The sequence below is a fragment of the Monopterus albus genome, unplaced genomic scaffold (assembly GCF_001952655.1).
Source record: "Monopterus albus unplaced genomic scaffold, M_albus_1.0 scaffold50.1, whole genome shotgun sequence".
Taxonomy (NCBI): domain Eukaryota; kingdom Metazoa; phylum Chordata; class Actinopteri; order Synbranchiformes; family Synbranchidae; genus Monopterus; species Monopterus albus.
Window position 1 is genome coordinate 804,093 of NW_018127930.1, and position 17,212 is coordinate 821,304.

The 17,212-nt window shown below is 39.4% G+C and overlaps 1 protein-coding gene across 1 annotated transcript in view; it reads right to left on the minus strand.

The window, feature by feature from the left end:
• The window catches only part of wdr7 (WD repeat domain 7), a 98,499-nt gene that overhangs the window by 30,797 nt on the left and 50,490 nt on the right, over positions 1 to 17,212 (minus strand). Inside the window, exon 22 of the mRNA XM_020601061.1 lies at positions 13,992 to 14,105. Coding sequence (XP_020456717.1) covers positions 13,992 to 14,105 — 114 coding nt within the window. The remainder of the gene's footprint in view (positions 1 to 13,991; positions 14,106 to 17,212) is intronic.

The window sequence follows — 17,212 nt, forward strand, 5'->3', positions numbered from 1 at the left end:
TATTTCAAGCTTCCCCAAACCCCCCCAAAACAACTAATTCAGGTATTTTGATGAAACAGCATGTCATAACACTCCCAAATGTGCTACCTGCAATTATCAAAGACCTCTGAAAAAAAAATCTGCCTGCTCCATCTAATGTCTTTCATGTGCTAAAGAAATGCAACTACAATACAAATCTGCAGGACTTAAAATGACACTGTAAACACTGCTTTCAGCAAACTATGTTGGTTTTACTGACGGCACTAAACTTGGATAAAGTGAAAACATCTCAGCTTATTTTGAAAGATCCCAAGATGCTGCATACCTATTTATTTCCTTCCTATAGTGTGGGGGTCCTCTTTTCATTCTTTCATTTCTTTCTCCTTCTTCCTTTTCATGCTGAATGGTGATTTATTAAAAAAAAAAAAAATCAGCAGGCCTGTGAGTCTCCAGTGAGCCGATAACAACCGAACAGGCACACTTCTATTGTCCTGGTATTAACCATTACTTACACACGCACGCCCACGCAGGCAGACGTCTTATTGTCCCTTTAGTCACAGTGCAAACACACACGGTTATGTTCATAGACCTTTGGAAGGATTTTAAACACATGCAACTGGAAGCCCTTGTGTGCATGTTTGTGTGTACGTGTGTGTATGTAGTGGGCGTCTCCTTCCATTGTATTCACCAAGAAGACCCCAAAATTACCTTTTTTTTGTGTGCGTGTGTAACAAGGCCTAAACGGTGGGGAACTGCTGCAGCTGTAAAAGGAATACAAGCGCTGTGACAGAAATGTGTGTGTGTGTGTGTGTGTGTGTGTCTGTATAAGTACCACAGTAGGAGATGAGAGCTCCTTACTCACCTTGGATCAAAGGCCCAATAAGGACTACATTAAAACCGTGTGTGTGTGTGTGTGTGTGTGTGTTCTCACACCCACACACACACACACACACACACACACACACACACATACCCTCCCATCACATCCTCCCTCTGATTTCTAATTTGTTACTCCTTTCTGTCTGGATGAGTATACATGATATTGTTAGTGGAGACCTCACCACCTCATCCGAGATACAGAACACCCCCTCTACCATCAGAAGAAATTAAATACTCTAAATTCAAAATTCACTTAAAATTCAAACTGTAATAAAAAAATATAACATTTTATTAATTAAGTTTTGTGTTTTCTGTCCGTCTCTCACTCACTCATTTGTTCTTTTCAAACCATCTAAAAATGAAGTGCAATCTTTGCACTTTTCCAAATATAAACTGGTGCAGAAGAATGTCTGTTACATCAGTTCTACTGAATATGTAGCTCTTTTTAAAGTGTGTGAAGTTTTTTTTGTTTGTTTGTATTTTTTTTCTGCATTTTACCATGGGTTGGATACAAAGTACATACACATACATGCACTTCAAGTCCCCTTAGTGTGTAGGATCCTCTGTGCCCTTCCAATGCGCGAGTGAACACACCTGGCACAAACACAAGTATGAACCTCACGAGATGCTGGACATGCTGTACTTTTGGTGCATCACGCCACCTGAACCATCAGGTGTGTACATTTGACCGGCACAGAATCAGATTTCTCAGACTAATCGTTTGGTCACCGATCATGGCTGATCAAGCTAAAAAAAAAAAAAAAAACTGGCCAATTCACATTTACAGCCAATCTATCGGTGCATGTTTAAACACAGCCATCTTAAAATGTTGCTCTCCTTTGGACATATTTTTTAATATAAATATGATATCATGAGAAGTGTATTTCTGTAATTAAGTCATTACATATGTACACAGTAATTAACATTTTATGATTCACTATATCTAAAGTTAAAGTTCCAGAAAATGGGTAACAATGAAGTCATTATTCTGCTGCCTGTTTTGCCATTTTAAATGTTTAATGTTTACAAGTCTACAGTGTTTTTATCTGGAGTTCTGTGCAGCACTTTACCGTGGGATTTGATTGTTTCACAAATGTGTTCCTATATGATCCTATGAAATAAACTTTCATCCATTTAAAAATGTTCTGCTAGAATTTTCAACAATCTAGGGTTGTATTTTCAGGATCTTCCTTGGTACTGCTAGTTATTGTGAGCAGTAAAAGAGAAAAGAGCGCCACAGTCATGCTCACTGTGTTTGATTGACAACAGCACAACAGAGTTGATTAAGTCAATTCTGTTCAAGTCAAGTGCAAGTTCAGTTTATTTGTACAGCACCAAATCGCAACAAAAAATTGTCTCGAGGCACTTTACATAGCAAGGTCTAGACCTCGCAGTAATATAGGGGAAAAACCCAACAAATCTGCCTTGAGCGAGAAGTTGGTGACAGTAGAGGATGAAACTCCCAGAACCAGGCTCTTGGAGGGCAGCTTTACTGCCTTGACTAGTAGTGTAAGTTTTATGGTGACATAAGAAGTTTAAGAACAAATAAAAAAAAAAATTGTTGAGATTCAGTTCTAAAATTTTGTCCTCTGTGTGCTTCTTCAGTCAATCTATCAGGCCTCAGGAGGCCCCTCCCCCCATATTTCCATACTATATCCTGGTGCTCTTTATAATGAGATTGCTAAAGGCCAGCTGTCATTTGGAAGAAGGCCCAGCAGCCAGCTCTGATAAATGGATTACAGATGGCATCCATCCCCCGGGCCGGACTGGGCAAGCAGATAACAAAATTAGAGATAGACTCCTAACCATAATCACTAAAAAGTTGAGATTTACAGAGAGAAAGAGAGAGTAAAAGTAAAGAGAGGGAGATACAGACAGATTCAGAGGGACAAACGAGTAATCTGTACTTTTTAGGACACAGGGTTCGGTAGGCCAAGTGAACCTAGGTAGTCCCAGAAAGGATGGTTGATGTTGATGTTCATTTCTTAGCCTACTTACAGCAGAGAGTGGAATTACTGGGCATTGAGAGTGGAATTACTGGGCAATGTGTGGTCTGAGGATAAACATTTGTTGGTGTGCTCACTACCCACAATCAATAACCAGTGTTGGTTCTGTTCTGTCATACTTCCTGACACCTGATTGGACAGACTCCTCCCGCTGTGCTGTCGTTGGTCTTTGCTTCTGATATTCAAACTGGCATAAACAAGGCTGCTGTTTTGGAAACTGTCAAAGTTCAGACTGTGTGTGATTTTGCATGATGAAGTGCTTATAAGGAACTGTTTGACAGAAACGATAGCAAAAAACAATTTACACTTGTTTGTGCTTGTAATAAACATAAAGATTCCAAGGTATTTACACTGAAAAGGCTGAGGCAAGCTCATATTCCCAATGCTATGCAAAATTCAGACTGTTGATCCAACAATGTCCAATAATAGTGCAAACTTAATAATACTGTAAGTCATTATGGGTATGGTCTCGGCTCGGTTGGAAGAGGCATGCTCCCTTCAATCAGATTCCTTAGTCAGTTTCCAGAGAAAACAGGATCAATTTTTGGAGAATTAACAGCCCTGAGAACACATTTATTTAATATTTTCATCTGAAAAAACACAGAAAAATTAACTGGACTAGGTTTTTAGGTCGAAGGCGTTTCACCTTCATTCAAGAGGCTTCATCAGTTCTGAATAATTAGTTAATATTTTCTTATCTCATTTTGATGATGAGCCTCTTTTAATCATTTTTATATTAGACTTTTCTTTCTGTGCTATTATGTCTGTGATCTTAAAGTGGATGGATCAGATAGAACAAAAAAAATCTGCACCAATTAGTATTCTGCAATACTTGATCTTTGGACAGTCTGAGGGTTGTTTGCTCATGATGCCAGGGAAAAGTCACTGTCAGTCAAATGTGATTGAACCACACTCAAATAGTCCTGATGGCATGAGAGATTAGTTACATATAAAAAAAATGCAACAGGAGTGGGATGAGGAGGAGTGAGCGGCTAGCAGTGCTGCTATGAGAAGCTGTGCCGATTTGTGGGTCTATCAGTGAGTGTCAGTATATAACCTTAGTTATGCTGTACTCTATATTGTGGTTAATGTTACTGTGTCAAGCCTAAAGAGCTTTTTAAATTCAAGACTATAACAGTTAATGGCAGACCCATGTGTTGTGTTTACTGTCACTGTAGAGGAGTAAGTCTTGTTCATGTGCAACTTCGTCTCTCCAGTGACAGATAATGCTGGAGCTACCAGCAGCTCTGAGAGGCACAAGCTGTGGCTGCACTTGGATTGGCAACTGACAATTACAGAACAGACCTCAGAGTCTCACCTTAGTTTCTACACACAATATGCATATTGTTGGAAAAATCATCTGTATTAACATCATATGAATACATGTTCATATGCGAGATCTGTGACGTTACGTGTCTAAAGACTCACTGATGAGCAATCATCATTTGTGAGATGTGGTGTTCCGCAGACAGCCGGCAGGTAGCATCACTTCCTGTCTGTGTGTACCTGCTGCCTCTCAGGCCGTGTGGATGAACTGATTGATTTTTGAAGCCTATTGATCTGCTTCCTTCACAACCGGCAGATCTATTATAATGACATTGTATCTAAATCCTATTTGCTGGCCAACCTCCTCCCTAACATAACTCAATAAGCCAAGATGGGGGCGGACGAGCTCCCCACTCTGTTCGCCTCTGCTAGGCTAAATCTTCATAAAAAACAGAAATGGATAAGGATAAAAAGGCTTTCTGACTGAAATGACATTATCTATAAAGGAAGGAATCTATTAAAAGGGAAGGATGGTGTAATGCAACAACCTGTGGAGTCCATGCAATTACTGTAAAATTATGGAAATGTCATAAAAAAGGGGAAAGAACTGAAATATTGCTGAGCGAACAAAAAACAGTAAGAACTCTTTCACCTTTAAAAGAAGGTTGTTTCAGTAAAATGTAACCAAAATGTTGCTTGCTTATGACTGTTGTTATATTCTTATATCAGGATTTTGACCAATATACTGTATTGTTTGCAAGTTGCCATCATTTTTTAAATTTTTAAATGAGTGACAGAATGATAATAGATGACTGGTGAGAGGGAAGTGATGGTATGAGGGGGAGAGGGAAAGGAACAAATGAATGAATGACAATGGAGAGAAGGATGGCAGAGTGAGGAGGAGAGAAATGAGGAGAGTAAAGGAAGACAGGTGAATATTAAAAATGGAGTTAAAGGATGAGTGATGAAAGAAACAATGACAAAAGGTGACAAGGATGAGCAGGCCAAGAAAGCAAGACAGCAGGAGGAGAGGAAAAGAAAGACAAAACAGAGGGATGATGAAATAGGGGAACTGGGATGCACCCAAAAAAGAGAAAGAAAGACAGAATGACCGAGGACAGAAAACACAAAGAAACTAAATGAAAAAGCCAGAAAGAAAGAAATAGAAAAGAGAGGAATGTTAACTTCCTGATATACTCCAACATGGATATCATCCAACAAAAACTCTTGTAATACAATGGTCTAAAAGACCCCTAATGACAGATAACATTTCACTGTTTATTTTTCCATATGCCAAAGTTCCATTTAAAATCAGTAATGAAAATGAATTTACCACAATAGTATGTTACATTTTTAGAAATTTGGCAGCATCCTTCAAACCCATTTACTGTATTTTTCCCATTGTTGAATGTTCCATAAAATGAACCTTGGTATAACTAAAATCTTCCACAGCAGCGGCTGGTGTTTTTATATTTTTTTCTATTTTAATTTTAATTTAATTTTAATTTGAACAGTAGTTAACATGTGAAAATAGGATGTAAATACAGAGTTTTGCTGCTGGCTGAGTTTGAGTGGGAGACTAAATTCAGGAATTTTAAAGGATATGGTTGCTGAATCTATTTGTGTCAAAGCAATTTAAAGTGAGCCACAGCTCAGACCATACAGACTGCTGCTCTGTCGACTGTGGGAGGACTGTTGACAAAGTAAACTTAATACTGAAAGATGTGTGAAACACAAATTGTGCAAAACTATGAATTTATCTGACAAAATGTCTCACATATAGTTTATTATCATCATAGCTTTGGGTGATACATAAAAAATCCTATGCATTATTCTAAATTTGATGACATTTCAATTCTGCAGCAAACTGATGTTTAATAAGCAAATTATCAGTTACCGCAAATATCAGTTAAAAATGATTGTACAGTACTCTAATGCAGTTCATGACTGCTGAGCCCTAGGTGAAAGCTCTGTGAATAAACTATTTGTTTCTCTGATATTGGGTTTTTAGTAAGCCCGCTGAAGAAAACCAACCAACTTTCCCATCCCTCCCCTCTACTGCTGCAGTCCCACCATCTTCCCATCATGCACCTAAACTCAGCCTCCATTGGTAATCAATCAGAGACTGGTAAAACCTGATCACCAGGGACTGAGGGAGAGGAAAAAAGCAGGAATCTGATGTGAGAACGATGGAGGAAGGAGGAGCAAGTGAAAGACAGACAGTAAAGTACTGTGAGAAAAACAGATTTACACATAAGTTTAAAAAAAAAGAATATACGCAAACTCGAAGGAGTCAAACAGGAATGTAACTCTGAATGCGGCCTCAAGCCAAACACAAGCCTTTACATGAAAAAGTTCTATAAAACAAGAGTGCAGGTGTTGTGGAGGCAGGAGGGAGAAGTCAGGGGTAAGCACTGTCCTTACAGCAAATGTCAGGAGACAGAAAATCTGGGGAAATAATTGAAAACACAATTAAGTTGATAGAGAAAAAAGATTTGAGTCCTAAAATGGTTGCTGCCCTTCCAGAGGGCCTGCGTCCATCTGAAGGTTAAGTGTATTTTACCATCTTAAGACACAGACAGAGGAGCTATCTGCGCTTGCTAGAAACACAACGCTTCAATTAGACGGTAGGGGAGAGGAGGGATGGGGGTCAGGAGGGCGTCCGCACGAGATACCACAAACAAACTGAGCATGAGGTTGAAGGGGAATGAGACCAGACAAAATCAACCTGCTGTTTTACTAGTTCTTCGACAACTCATCCTGTCGATCATCCCCAGCTGGGTCCAATATCAGCCCCTCATTCATTTATTGCTCCATACATGATGTACGCTTAGTAGTGAGCAGCAAATTCAAATTTCCAACACTTACTCGTCATCATCCTTTTGCATCATCACTGACAGCTGTCGAGCCGCTCAGTGCACTGTGGGATTATTAGCAGACAATAATGTTCATGCCATGTACACTCATCTTTTACATTCCACAGTGGAACTTTTGAATGCACAAGTGGACAGATTTACACACTCAGCATTCAGACACGAATACAAAATGGCAAACACACTATATAGTGCAAAACATAGAGAGTAGTGAGTGATTTGGACACAGCCAATCAGCTGCTTTGGTTTAAGTCTGTGTGTGACATTCCTTTGGGGGTCTCTCATTTCCAGAAAAGACTAGGCCTACAGTATGTTCAGCAACACGTAAACACCCTATGCCATGAAAAAAATATAAAAAGGTTGCCTGAAACATTTTAGAGCAGGGCAGCTCTCTAACTCTAAATGTGACTGTAGTCTAAGCATTTATTTATCAAAATGTCTCAGCAAAATCATTCCATTCCAATGATTTGTAGATTTACCCTAAACTTTGACCAGCAAATTTGCACCATTTATCAACAGAAAGGCATCTGACAGTGTTTATCTTGGACGGGACAGAGAAGCAGTGTGTCCAAAACTGAAGGAGTTACTATAGTTTACCAGCTGTATTGCACTATTAGGTTTTAACCAGTTACCCTGCTCTACACACTCTACTCTAGTAATCACTATTTCACCCAGCTTACTGAACCGCAGATTTCACTGTGCTGCTTTCTGGTTGTTCCCAAATCTTTAAAAAGTTTTTCAAAAATGCAACAGGAGCAAAGAGGAAATCTACATTAATTAGCCTATACTTCTACAAATTTCACTGACTGAAGTTAACAGTTTCCTTGTTTTTAAAACAAAAACGTAGCTCATCTTTACATATCACATAAAGCACTACAGTTACTTTGTTTTTTCATTCATTTGTGTATATATGCATATGTTTATGAATACTGCCTGCCCTCCTTCTGCCACACTTCCCTTGCCTTTGAATGCACTATTATATTGTCTGTCGCCTGAAACACACTGAGATCCTCTGTGCCGGAGACAAATTCCTTGTATGTTCAACATACTTGGCGATTAAAGCTGATTCTGATCTTCTGATCTGGTCTGATCTTGTCTGTTAGAAAACCATACATTTTTACTTTTCTGTTGCCTTTTGCATTTGGAGCCTTGTCACAAACTTCCTGCGTAAACCTTTAGCTTCTCTGTGCACAAAATATCCAACCTCTCATAGCAACTTGGCAGCGCATCCCATTGCTATATATAGGCACTATGGTGGATATATTCTATTAATTAAACTCTCTTCCTACATAATGAAAAGTAAAGGAAGTCACTTTTGGCTTTCCCGTTTAGGGGTCGCCACAGTGAATCGTCACACTGACGACTCGCATGTTGACATTTGGCACGTGTTTTACGCTGGATGCCCTTCCTGATGCAACCCTGATTTGAACCCGGGCCACAGCGGCGAGAGCGCTGCGCCTTAACCACTAGCCTACCAGGGACGGCACACATAATAAAAAGTAAACACTGTTAATGGTTTGAAGACTTACTATATAATAGATAATGAGATACCATACTCATTAAAAATGTAATTCATTAATTTAATTTATTATAACTTTGACTAAGGGATATTTTTATTTTCATCATTCCTAACAATCTTTTCTAATACTTATTACAGTAGTAATAAAGTACCAAAGCCCTATCAACACATCTACAGAAACTTCTACCCTCAATCACATTAACTTTTCTCCTCTTCATAATGCAGGAATATTACCCGAAGGTACCGCCTTGGCGATATTGAAAGCCTAAGGTCTTTTTTTTTTCTTCCATTATTGATTATGTTTGTTTTGCAGTTTAATTTACAATCCGACAGGTTTCTAATACAGACAGAATTTTCTGCACTCTGCGGCTGTCACATTCATGCTGTTAATGGAGTGGTCTGAGAAATAGCTCTGGATGTTAATTTCCCTAATGCAGAGACAGTGAACACCCACCATCACAACACTTCTTCATAAAGAAGGAATTATTTTTATTAAAGCCACCACAGCTTAGTCACACACTCCTCTCAGTCACAAATAAATCAAAGCCATCTAACAGAATTAGATTGCAACTACACCAAATGAAAAGCAGAACAAGTTAGACTGAGAAGGCAAAGAAAATGATCTTTCTACCGCACAGAGGATGATAATCGGCAAAAAAACTATCTTTCAACAATTAACTAACATCTTAGAACAGTGAAACCAATATAACTCTGACTAAGTCAAATTATCAGGGGAATGAAAGACCTAGTCCAGCAAATACCCAGCATTGGAGAGTGCATGTGACATCTATATTACATCGGTTGATCAAAGTCCTTTTTTGTGCATTTGTGAGACATGCTGTCAAAACCTGACGCCTGGATATACAAGCTTGACGTCTGGCATGGACCATCTTTCTACGTCTGTGGACATACACATTAGGTTGGGTATTTGGAAGTCTGGTCCGAACTTATTTTGGATATCTGTGACATACACAAACTAAACACAGAGACGTGTCACCGATGTCTAACTGAGGCCTGTGTCAGACGTTGACAAGGTTGTCCACTGAGCAGTCTTTTTTTGGACGTCTTCTGGATGTTCAATTTGGACATCTATCAGACATCTTCACAAGGTTCAAAATGAAAGTTCATGTGACTCATACACTGGCATATGTTTTAGATGTTTACTGACCTCCAAAAAAGATCCCCAAAAGACATCCAGATACTGAACGTCCGCTAGACATCAGTGGATGTCCAAGCTAAGTCTTCACGTTGCAGTCAGGACAATATTGCTGGGAATACTGTGCTTGTACTTCCTGCGGCCTCACTTTTGGTACCTTACGGCTAATAAGGCAAGAGGTTCTTCCACCATGCTTGTGTTAACACTGGGTGAAGTGTAATATAAGTGTGGTGAGGATGTCTAGTGGATGTCCAAATGTACAGAGGTTGTTCAAGAGTGATGTGTCTGTGTGCTGGGAGGTGACAGATCATTTTTAATTTTAGAGATATTCCACTGATGACATCATTATATCAGTGTATTGATGTACTTTTTCAACTTTGGTTCTTATTACACAAAAAATGCTGTTCAAGTAGATCTATGCAATTATCTGAGAACATCCGTACTCATGGCTGACAGTTAGAAGAAACAGAAAGAAGGCAGACACTAGAGTGTATCAAAGTGCAAACACTGTCAATTACAAAATGAAGTGACTATTTAATAGGTCTGATAGAGTAAAAGTAAAAGTGTGGGTCAGAGTTGATCGGCTGATGCATCTGTAGTCACAATTCCCTCCTTGTCGCTTGCATTATCCCATGATCTAATTTCCATATAAGCCGATTAGTGTGTGTGTTTTCTGTTTTATGCGGAGGGTGCGATAAGTGCAGGATCTGAGTCTCTGAGGTGAAAACTGAGCTTCATCCTGATCGATGTGACCAGTATTAGCATGTGAATCTGCCAACGGGCCTGAACAGTCTACATCAAAACACCACAAGGACTCACAGTCTCCCTGCAGGTCTTTTTATATGTCTTTCTGTATGACTGTGCAAGATGAATTCAAGACTTTAAAATGTTCATAGGTGTTGCAATGAGCCCAACTACAAGTTGGGGACTGAGTTCATGTGTTCAACTATCACAGTGAGAATAGTGGTCTGTGGTGGGCTTGTTTTTAAAACCAGCTATCAAGAATGTCACTCAGTCAATCAGTAATCGAGTCCTTCAGTCAGGCAGCCAATTGCAGTAAAGTCAGTTAGTAAACAAACAACCAGTCAGTAATTTGGACAAACGCTCAGGAAACCAGTCATCTCCTTCTGTCTTCATGACACTCCATCTACATCTGTGGTCAGTAGACAAGAAAGCTGCCATGTTGTAATACACACAAACACACACAAGCCCAAGGCCAGTGCTTTATCTTTGTGACACATTCATAAACCCTGACACGCACACAGACAGTCATATGTACTCTGCCCATCCCCCTTTCACATGCACATTATCACACTGTCCATTCAAACACAAGACAGCTGTGTAGTTGTGTGAGAGAGAAGCAGGTACAAAGGCAGTGAACGAATGCACCCCATTTTTCTGTATCAGAATAAAATGAGAACTAACTATACCAGAATGTTGGAGTTTTTATCTGAGTGTTCACATACAATATTTTCAATACAAATCTGTACAGTATATGAAGGGCAATGTGAAAATGGCTCATGTTGAGACCATACATTTCACAATTTGAAGGCCAAGGCCATTTGACTGTGCACAAAGGCCCATAGACAAATGACATGTAGTATGTATGTGTACACAGCTTAAATATAGCCTGAGCAGTAAAGTTACAAACTCTGGTTTGGAGGATGTGTTCATAATACAAACATAACATGCAGGTTTAAAATAAAGTGCATGTGCTGATTATCATTTGGATAGTGCATAGCATTATCTGTGTACTTAACACCCGATCCAGCTGTCAGTCTGCTGATGTTGCTTAAGATCACAGGTTGGAGGAAAGACGGATGTATTAAGGAGAAAACAGATGAGAGGATGTCAAATTACAATTTTAAGAGATGCAATAATTTTATCCTTCTAGCATCGTGATGACAGAATGACCAGCATCACTTCTGGCACAGTGAAAACTAATAGTAATGTAGAATGGCCGAGGTTTATTTTTACACAAATGCTTTCATTTTACAGTGTAGGCTAACTTCAGCATTTACATACACTGCACATTAAATGGCTTCTAAATCAACTAAAAATAATGTGTATACAAACAATAATAATTCAATACTGCTGAGTTATCATTTTAATGATTAATTATAATTTAAAAATTGGTGGATAATCATCTATGAGACTGATCTGAACACCTACATATGTTAGTGGTCTTCTGTACCAAAGCCACCCAAAATACATTCCTGTACATTTATAACAATTGGACAATAACTTCACTCTGACTGTAATATAATAATGTCCCCGTACACCAGCTGTGTCCCTCACTGTGTAAAACAGCAGAGACACAATAAGCAGAGACAATAAGAGCCATCAGAGCCACAGCTCTGAACATTTATTTCTCCATAAGTTCAATCTGTTCTGAGGAGAAATGTGATCTGACCCAAACAACCTCCAGGCTCTGATATTAGATTAGCAGGGGAGCCTAGTGTTTCAGCTAACCAAATCACAACTGGGCTAATGACACAGAGAGGTGAGGGTCAGCCTGACCTTTGACCTCTGACTTTTATCTGTGCTGCTGTGGATCCTTCACAGCGCTCGAGGAAGGAAAACGGAAGAAGGAAAAGTGGACAGAGCAGAAATCATTCTTTTCCTCACAGTCATTCCTTTCCTTTAGTGCTTCTGTCTGTAGGACTTTGACTCCTGATGGAGACAAAATGCCTGCCAGCACAGGGAAAATGTGTGTGAAGGGGGGATGCGAATGCATCCAGCAGGGACCTTTGACCTCCCTGGGGTCACTCCTCCAGAGGCAGAGATGAGATACTCCCTCAGTTAGTGGAGGCAGTCTTCCCTCTAGTGTACAACCACATTACTGTTGCACACTGTGCAGATATTTTATGCTGAACTGAAGTACACTGCTATTTTACTGACTGAACAACATTGGAAAACACAAGTGAATAATACAAACAACAAAACACTGACAATATTGACAGTAAAAAAACTGACAATAAAACCCAACCAGTCCTTGGATTTGAGAAACTGTAATGATGAGATCGTTTCCATAAAGATACACACATTCACACATCAAGTTTGTTTTTATAAATCCTGACTTTTCTGTTGGAAGTGGCACACACGTTTCAAGCCCCGTTTTGTTCGTTGAATTTAAGGCTGACAACTTGGTTTAAAGTTAAGGTAAGGGTTAGGGTTAAGCAAGTAGTGGTTATGGCTAAAGTTAGTCTAAGTCTCCAGGATTGAAAGTAAATCTGTGTAAAATCCCCATGAAGACTGAAAACAAATGGGCGTGAGCGAGAGATAAAGAGAGAAGGTGCTGAGGAGCCTAATGACATCCCCTGTCGCTGCTAGAGACATAATTACAGCACACACACAGACAGGTTTAAGTTTGTGTAAGAGAGAGAGCTCTGGTCTGGGAGGTTCTGCAGCTGTGGCACCAAGCAACGACTGTTCTTACCTGCACATCCTGAACTCTGTGTGTGTGTGTGTGTGTGTGTGTGTGTGTGTGTCAGGGCAGACTGAGGTAATGAGTCTATTGATGTGGTAACAGCCTGCTGCCAAATGATTCTGTGGCTGTCGACATCGGTCTTTTTTCTTTTCACTCCTGTGTGATAATATCATTTTAATAACCGCTAATTCGTTTAAGTTAATACTTGATCAATATGTCAGTCATTCTATGGATCCAGCGTTGCCAATGTAAATATTTCTCAATTTTACGTATATAATTTTAAACAGTCTTGGGGTATTGTTGCTCAGACAAAATGCGACATTTGATTACAGTTATTAGCCACAACATTAAACCCACTGGCAGGTAAAGTGAACAATATTGAATAACTCCTGACAGTGGTACCTGTCAAGGGGTGGGATAAATTAGGCAGCAAGTGAACAGTTCTTGAAGTTGACATGTTCAAAGGAGAAAAAACAGACAAGTGTAATGAGCAACTTTGATGACTGGGTCAGAGCATCTCCCAAACTGCAGGTGTGGTGGGGCGCTCCCAGTGTGCAGAGGTCAATACCCACCAAAAGCAGTTCAAGGAAGTGCAACCAGTGAGACGGTGACATGGTCATGGGTACCCAAGGCTTACTGATACACATGGTGAGTCAAGGCTAGTCCATCTGGTCTGACCCCAGAGAAGAGCTACTGTAGCACATATTGCTGAAAATGTAATGCTATGATAGACAGGTGTCAGAACACACAGTGCTTCACAGCTTACTGTGTAAGGGGCTGTGTAGTCACAGAATTATTTCTAAATAGGTTTTAAATTCCTATGAGAGACCAAAATCTTGTAATTTCATTCAGCTTTCTTAAAATACTGCATTTATGTCACTACCTGCTGTGATGTCGTCATCAGTGACATCCATTTCCTCCTCTGGAGCCTTGGTTTCTACTGGCTGAGCCTCAGAAGGGGGCGGGGCTGGAGGGGAGGGCTCTGTGGTCGCACCAGCTGAAGAAAGAGAGAGCAAGACAAACACTTTAGTTCATATTATATATTATCCTGTTCTGAAACATACCAACCACAAAGGTAATGATCTTATAGAGTGTGTCTCTGGGTGTGTTGTTAATAAGCTCATCACATCAGGTTTCTGTTTTGGCCTAATTATCAGGCTTACTGTCCCGGTTAAGTAGCTAATAAAGGTTTATAATGCCTCCTCTTTATCTAGAAAATAAATGGAAACACACACACACAAACAGAGAGTTACTCCCTCTATATTTAGTGTTTTCATTTAGCTCTTATCTCTCTATTGCCAATTAAGTGTGGCTTTTCATTAGTGGCCAGGGCTAATGAATGATACTGTGCTAATGAATGAAGCGACTAAAGGTAACAGAGCTGATGCTGGGCTAATCTGTGGAAACCAACCAAATTAATGAACTACACACATGCATACACACACCCACACTCCCTCATCACTTTGTCTCCCTGTGCAAGAAAACAGCCATCAGCTAAAAAAAAGGGGGAAAGCCCATTTTAGAAATTAGACAATTTGGATTTTAAAAAAAGCCTATAAAACACAAACATCATACATGAGCTCATGAGGCTGGCCTGAGTGCAATCAGAACTGTAATTACACTGTGTAATTGCACTGATTAATCCTGGTTAATTAATACTGTGCTTTATGTCCCTGTTAAACGTAATGACATAATGTAAAGCTTCATATCACATACAGCGCGTGCACACATTGCACACGCACATAAATTTTAGACTCTCACAGCAGATAAAAAAAACAACTTTGAACTGTAGTGTGCATCTTGCTAATTCTGGTCTGCATTTGTTGTTTAAGGTGGTTCATCATTCACACATAATCTGGTCAGGTCTATAAGTCAACTGTCCTGGGTGAAGGAATGAGAAAGAGAGAGATGTAGGAGCTGCGGGCAAAAAAGAGAAAAACAAGGGAGATGAAGGAGGGGCGGATGACAGGGGGAGGAGGGGAGAAGACGAAGGAGGTGTTCTGCCCTGCTCCAAGGTCAAGCTTGTCATGTCAGCCATGACACATAGCTCCCAGCATGCCTTGTTAACCCCCAGGACCTCGTCCTCTCTTCTGTCTGTTGCTTGCTTTCCTCCTCTTCTTCCTGTTCTTTAAATCTCCTCTTTTTCATTTCCTAACTGATTTGTTTTTGTTCTTTGTATGTTGTTTTTGAAACATTCACGCTGTTCAGAGGCAGCAGGAAGACCTGCCACCTGTTCGCTATCTGCCATTACTTTTCATTTTTCATCTCTTGATTCTTATATGCATTTTGTATTCTAATGCCTTATAATTTCACCAACAACTATAATATCAACTATTATATTTCAGGCTTCACTTTCATCTAGCCAGCAAAGTGAAAAAGAAGAAGGAAGGAAGGAGGGAGGTGGGTAGAAGAGTGTGCATGAAGGACAGAAGAAGGAAAAGAAGGGGACACAAAGGAAAGATGGAAAATGAAGAAGACAAAAAGGCAGGATGTGGAAACAGGGTAAAAACAAAGTAACAGTGAAAAAAACACTGATTAGAAGTAGAGGACAAAGGAAAGGAGGTCAACCAAAAAAACAATAACCCAGGGAAAGTAGGAGTAAGAGTGAGGAAGGAAGGAAGGAAGGAAGGAGAGGATATGCATGACCTCTAAAAAGTTTGGTTATCACCAACACTTTACTTTTTTAATAATCACAAAAATACAGGCACAACTGCAATGAACTATAATTATCACCTCATTAAAAAACAAATAAAAAAACCTCAACCAGACAAAGTGGGTCTTGAACCTTGGCCTCCCGAGTCCTGGCTTTCACTCATAACCACTTCACATTAGAGCCACATAATAACAGATGGGAGACCAAAACTTAAGACAAATGCTAATATAATGATCTTGGTTCTTCAAACAAAAATGTTACTTGTGGGTGAAAAACAAACAATATATTATTATTACATTATCTTATTGGGTGATCGAGGTAGAAAATAAACTAAAGACAGAGAAGAGAGAGGAAAACTGGTGACTGCTTTTCAGTGATCAAAGAAACAGCTGCTTCTCACACACAGTTTGACCCTTACAACTGTGTGTGTTCATGCATGGGGGTGAACAATGCTGGGGGCTTGTTTAATTAAGCATGTGTGAATGTGAGAGTGTGAAGTGCGTGTAAAGCCCCTCTCCATTCAAACAGCCTTGTGGCCTCTCTTTGGCTTTCATTGCTATGCCTCCTCCCTGCAGCTCTGGTAGTCTTCCACCCCAAAGATTAAAGCTTCAGGCTTGTGTTTTACTGGTCGAAACTGATGTGCAGTCTTTCTGGCTAGCACAGATATGGTCACCGTGCCCAGCTGTCGTCCACCGAGAGATATCTCTGTGTTATTTAGTGTTTTAGGTGTGTTTTGATTGATTGATTGATTGATTCTTTCAAGCATGTAAAGAAAGTTGATATATCAACACACATAATTTTACACATATCCAACAAATGCTAATCCAATATCAATTTGCTTATACCTAGTACATGCTTGAATGGAGTAGGAAGAAGTCAGACTTATCCAGTCCTACCCCATGACATCATCTTACCATCATTGGTTTGCAAGCAGTATCTCTACAAAATAATTCTCTTTCTACACCACACAAGTAATATAATAAAAAAATTATAACACTGTTAACATTCTTACATAATTACATTCTTAAATAATTATCTTCTACACCACACAAGTAATATACTATATAATTATTACAAAGTGTTAACATTCATACACCACACCCACAATGTTCCATCTAATTTATCATTAAGCCTGTTCTTGCATATATCTTGATTTGATTTGATTTGATTTATTTATTCTTTCAAACATGTAACAACAATCAATATGTAATCACACATAATTCCAGACATGTCTACAAAAATATTTTCAATTTACTTATACCTAGTACATGCTTGAATAGAGTAGGAAGAAGTTAGACTTATCTAGTCCTACCCCCTGACATCATCTTATCATCATTGGTTTGCAAGCAGTATTACTACATGGATACATATTCTACATCCACACTCCCATATGATTAATCATTGTTCTTGCCCATATCTTGATTGACACATACCTTTATATCTGTGTTTAA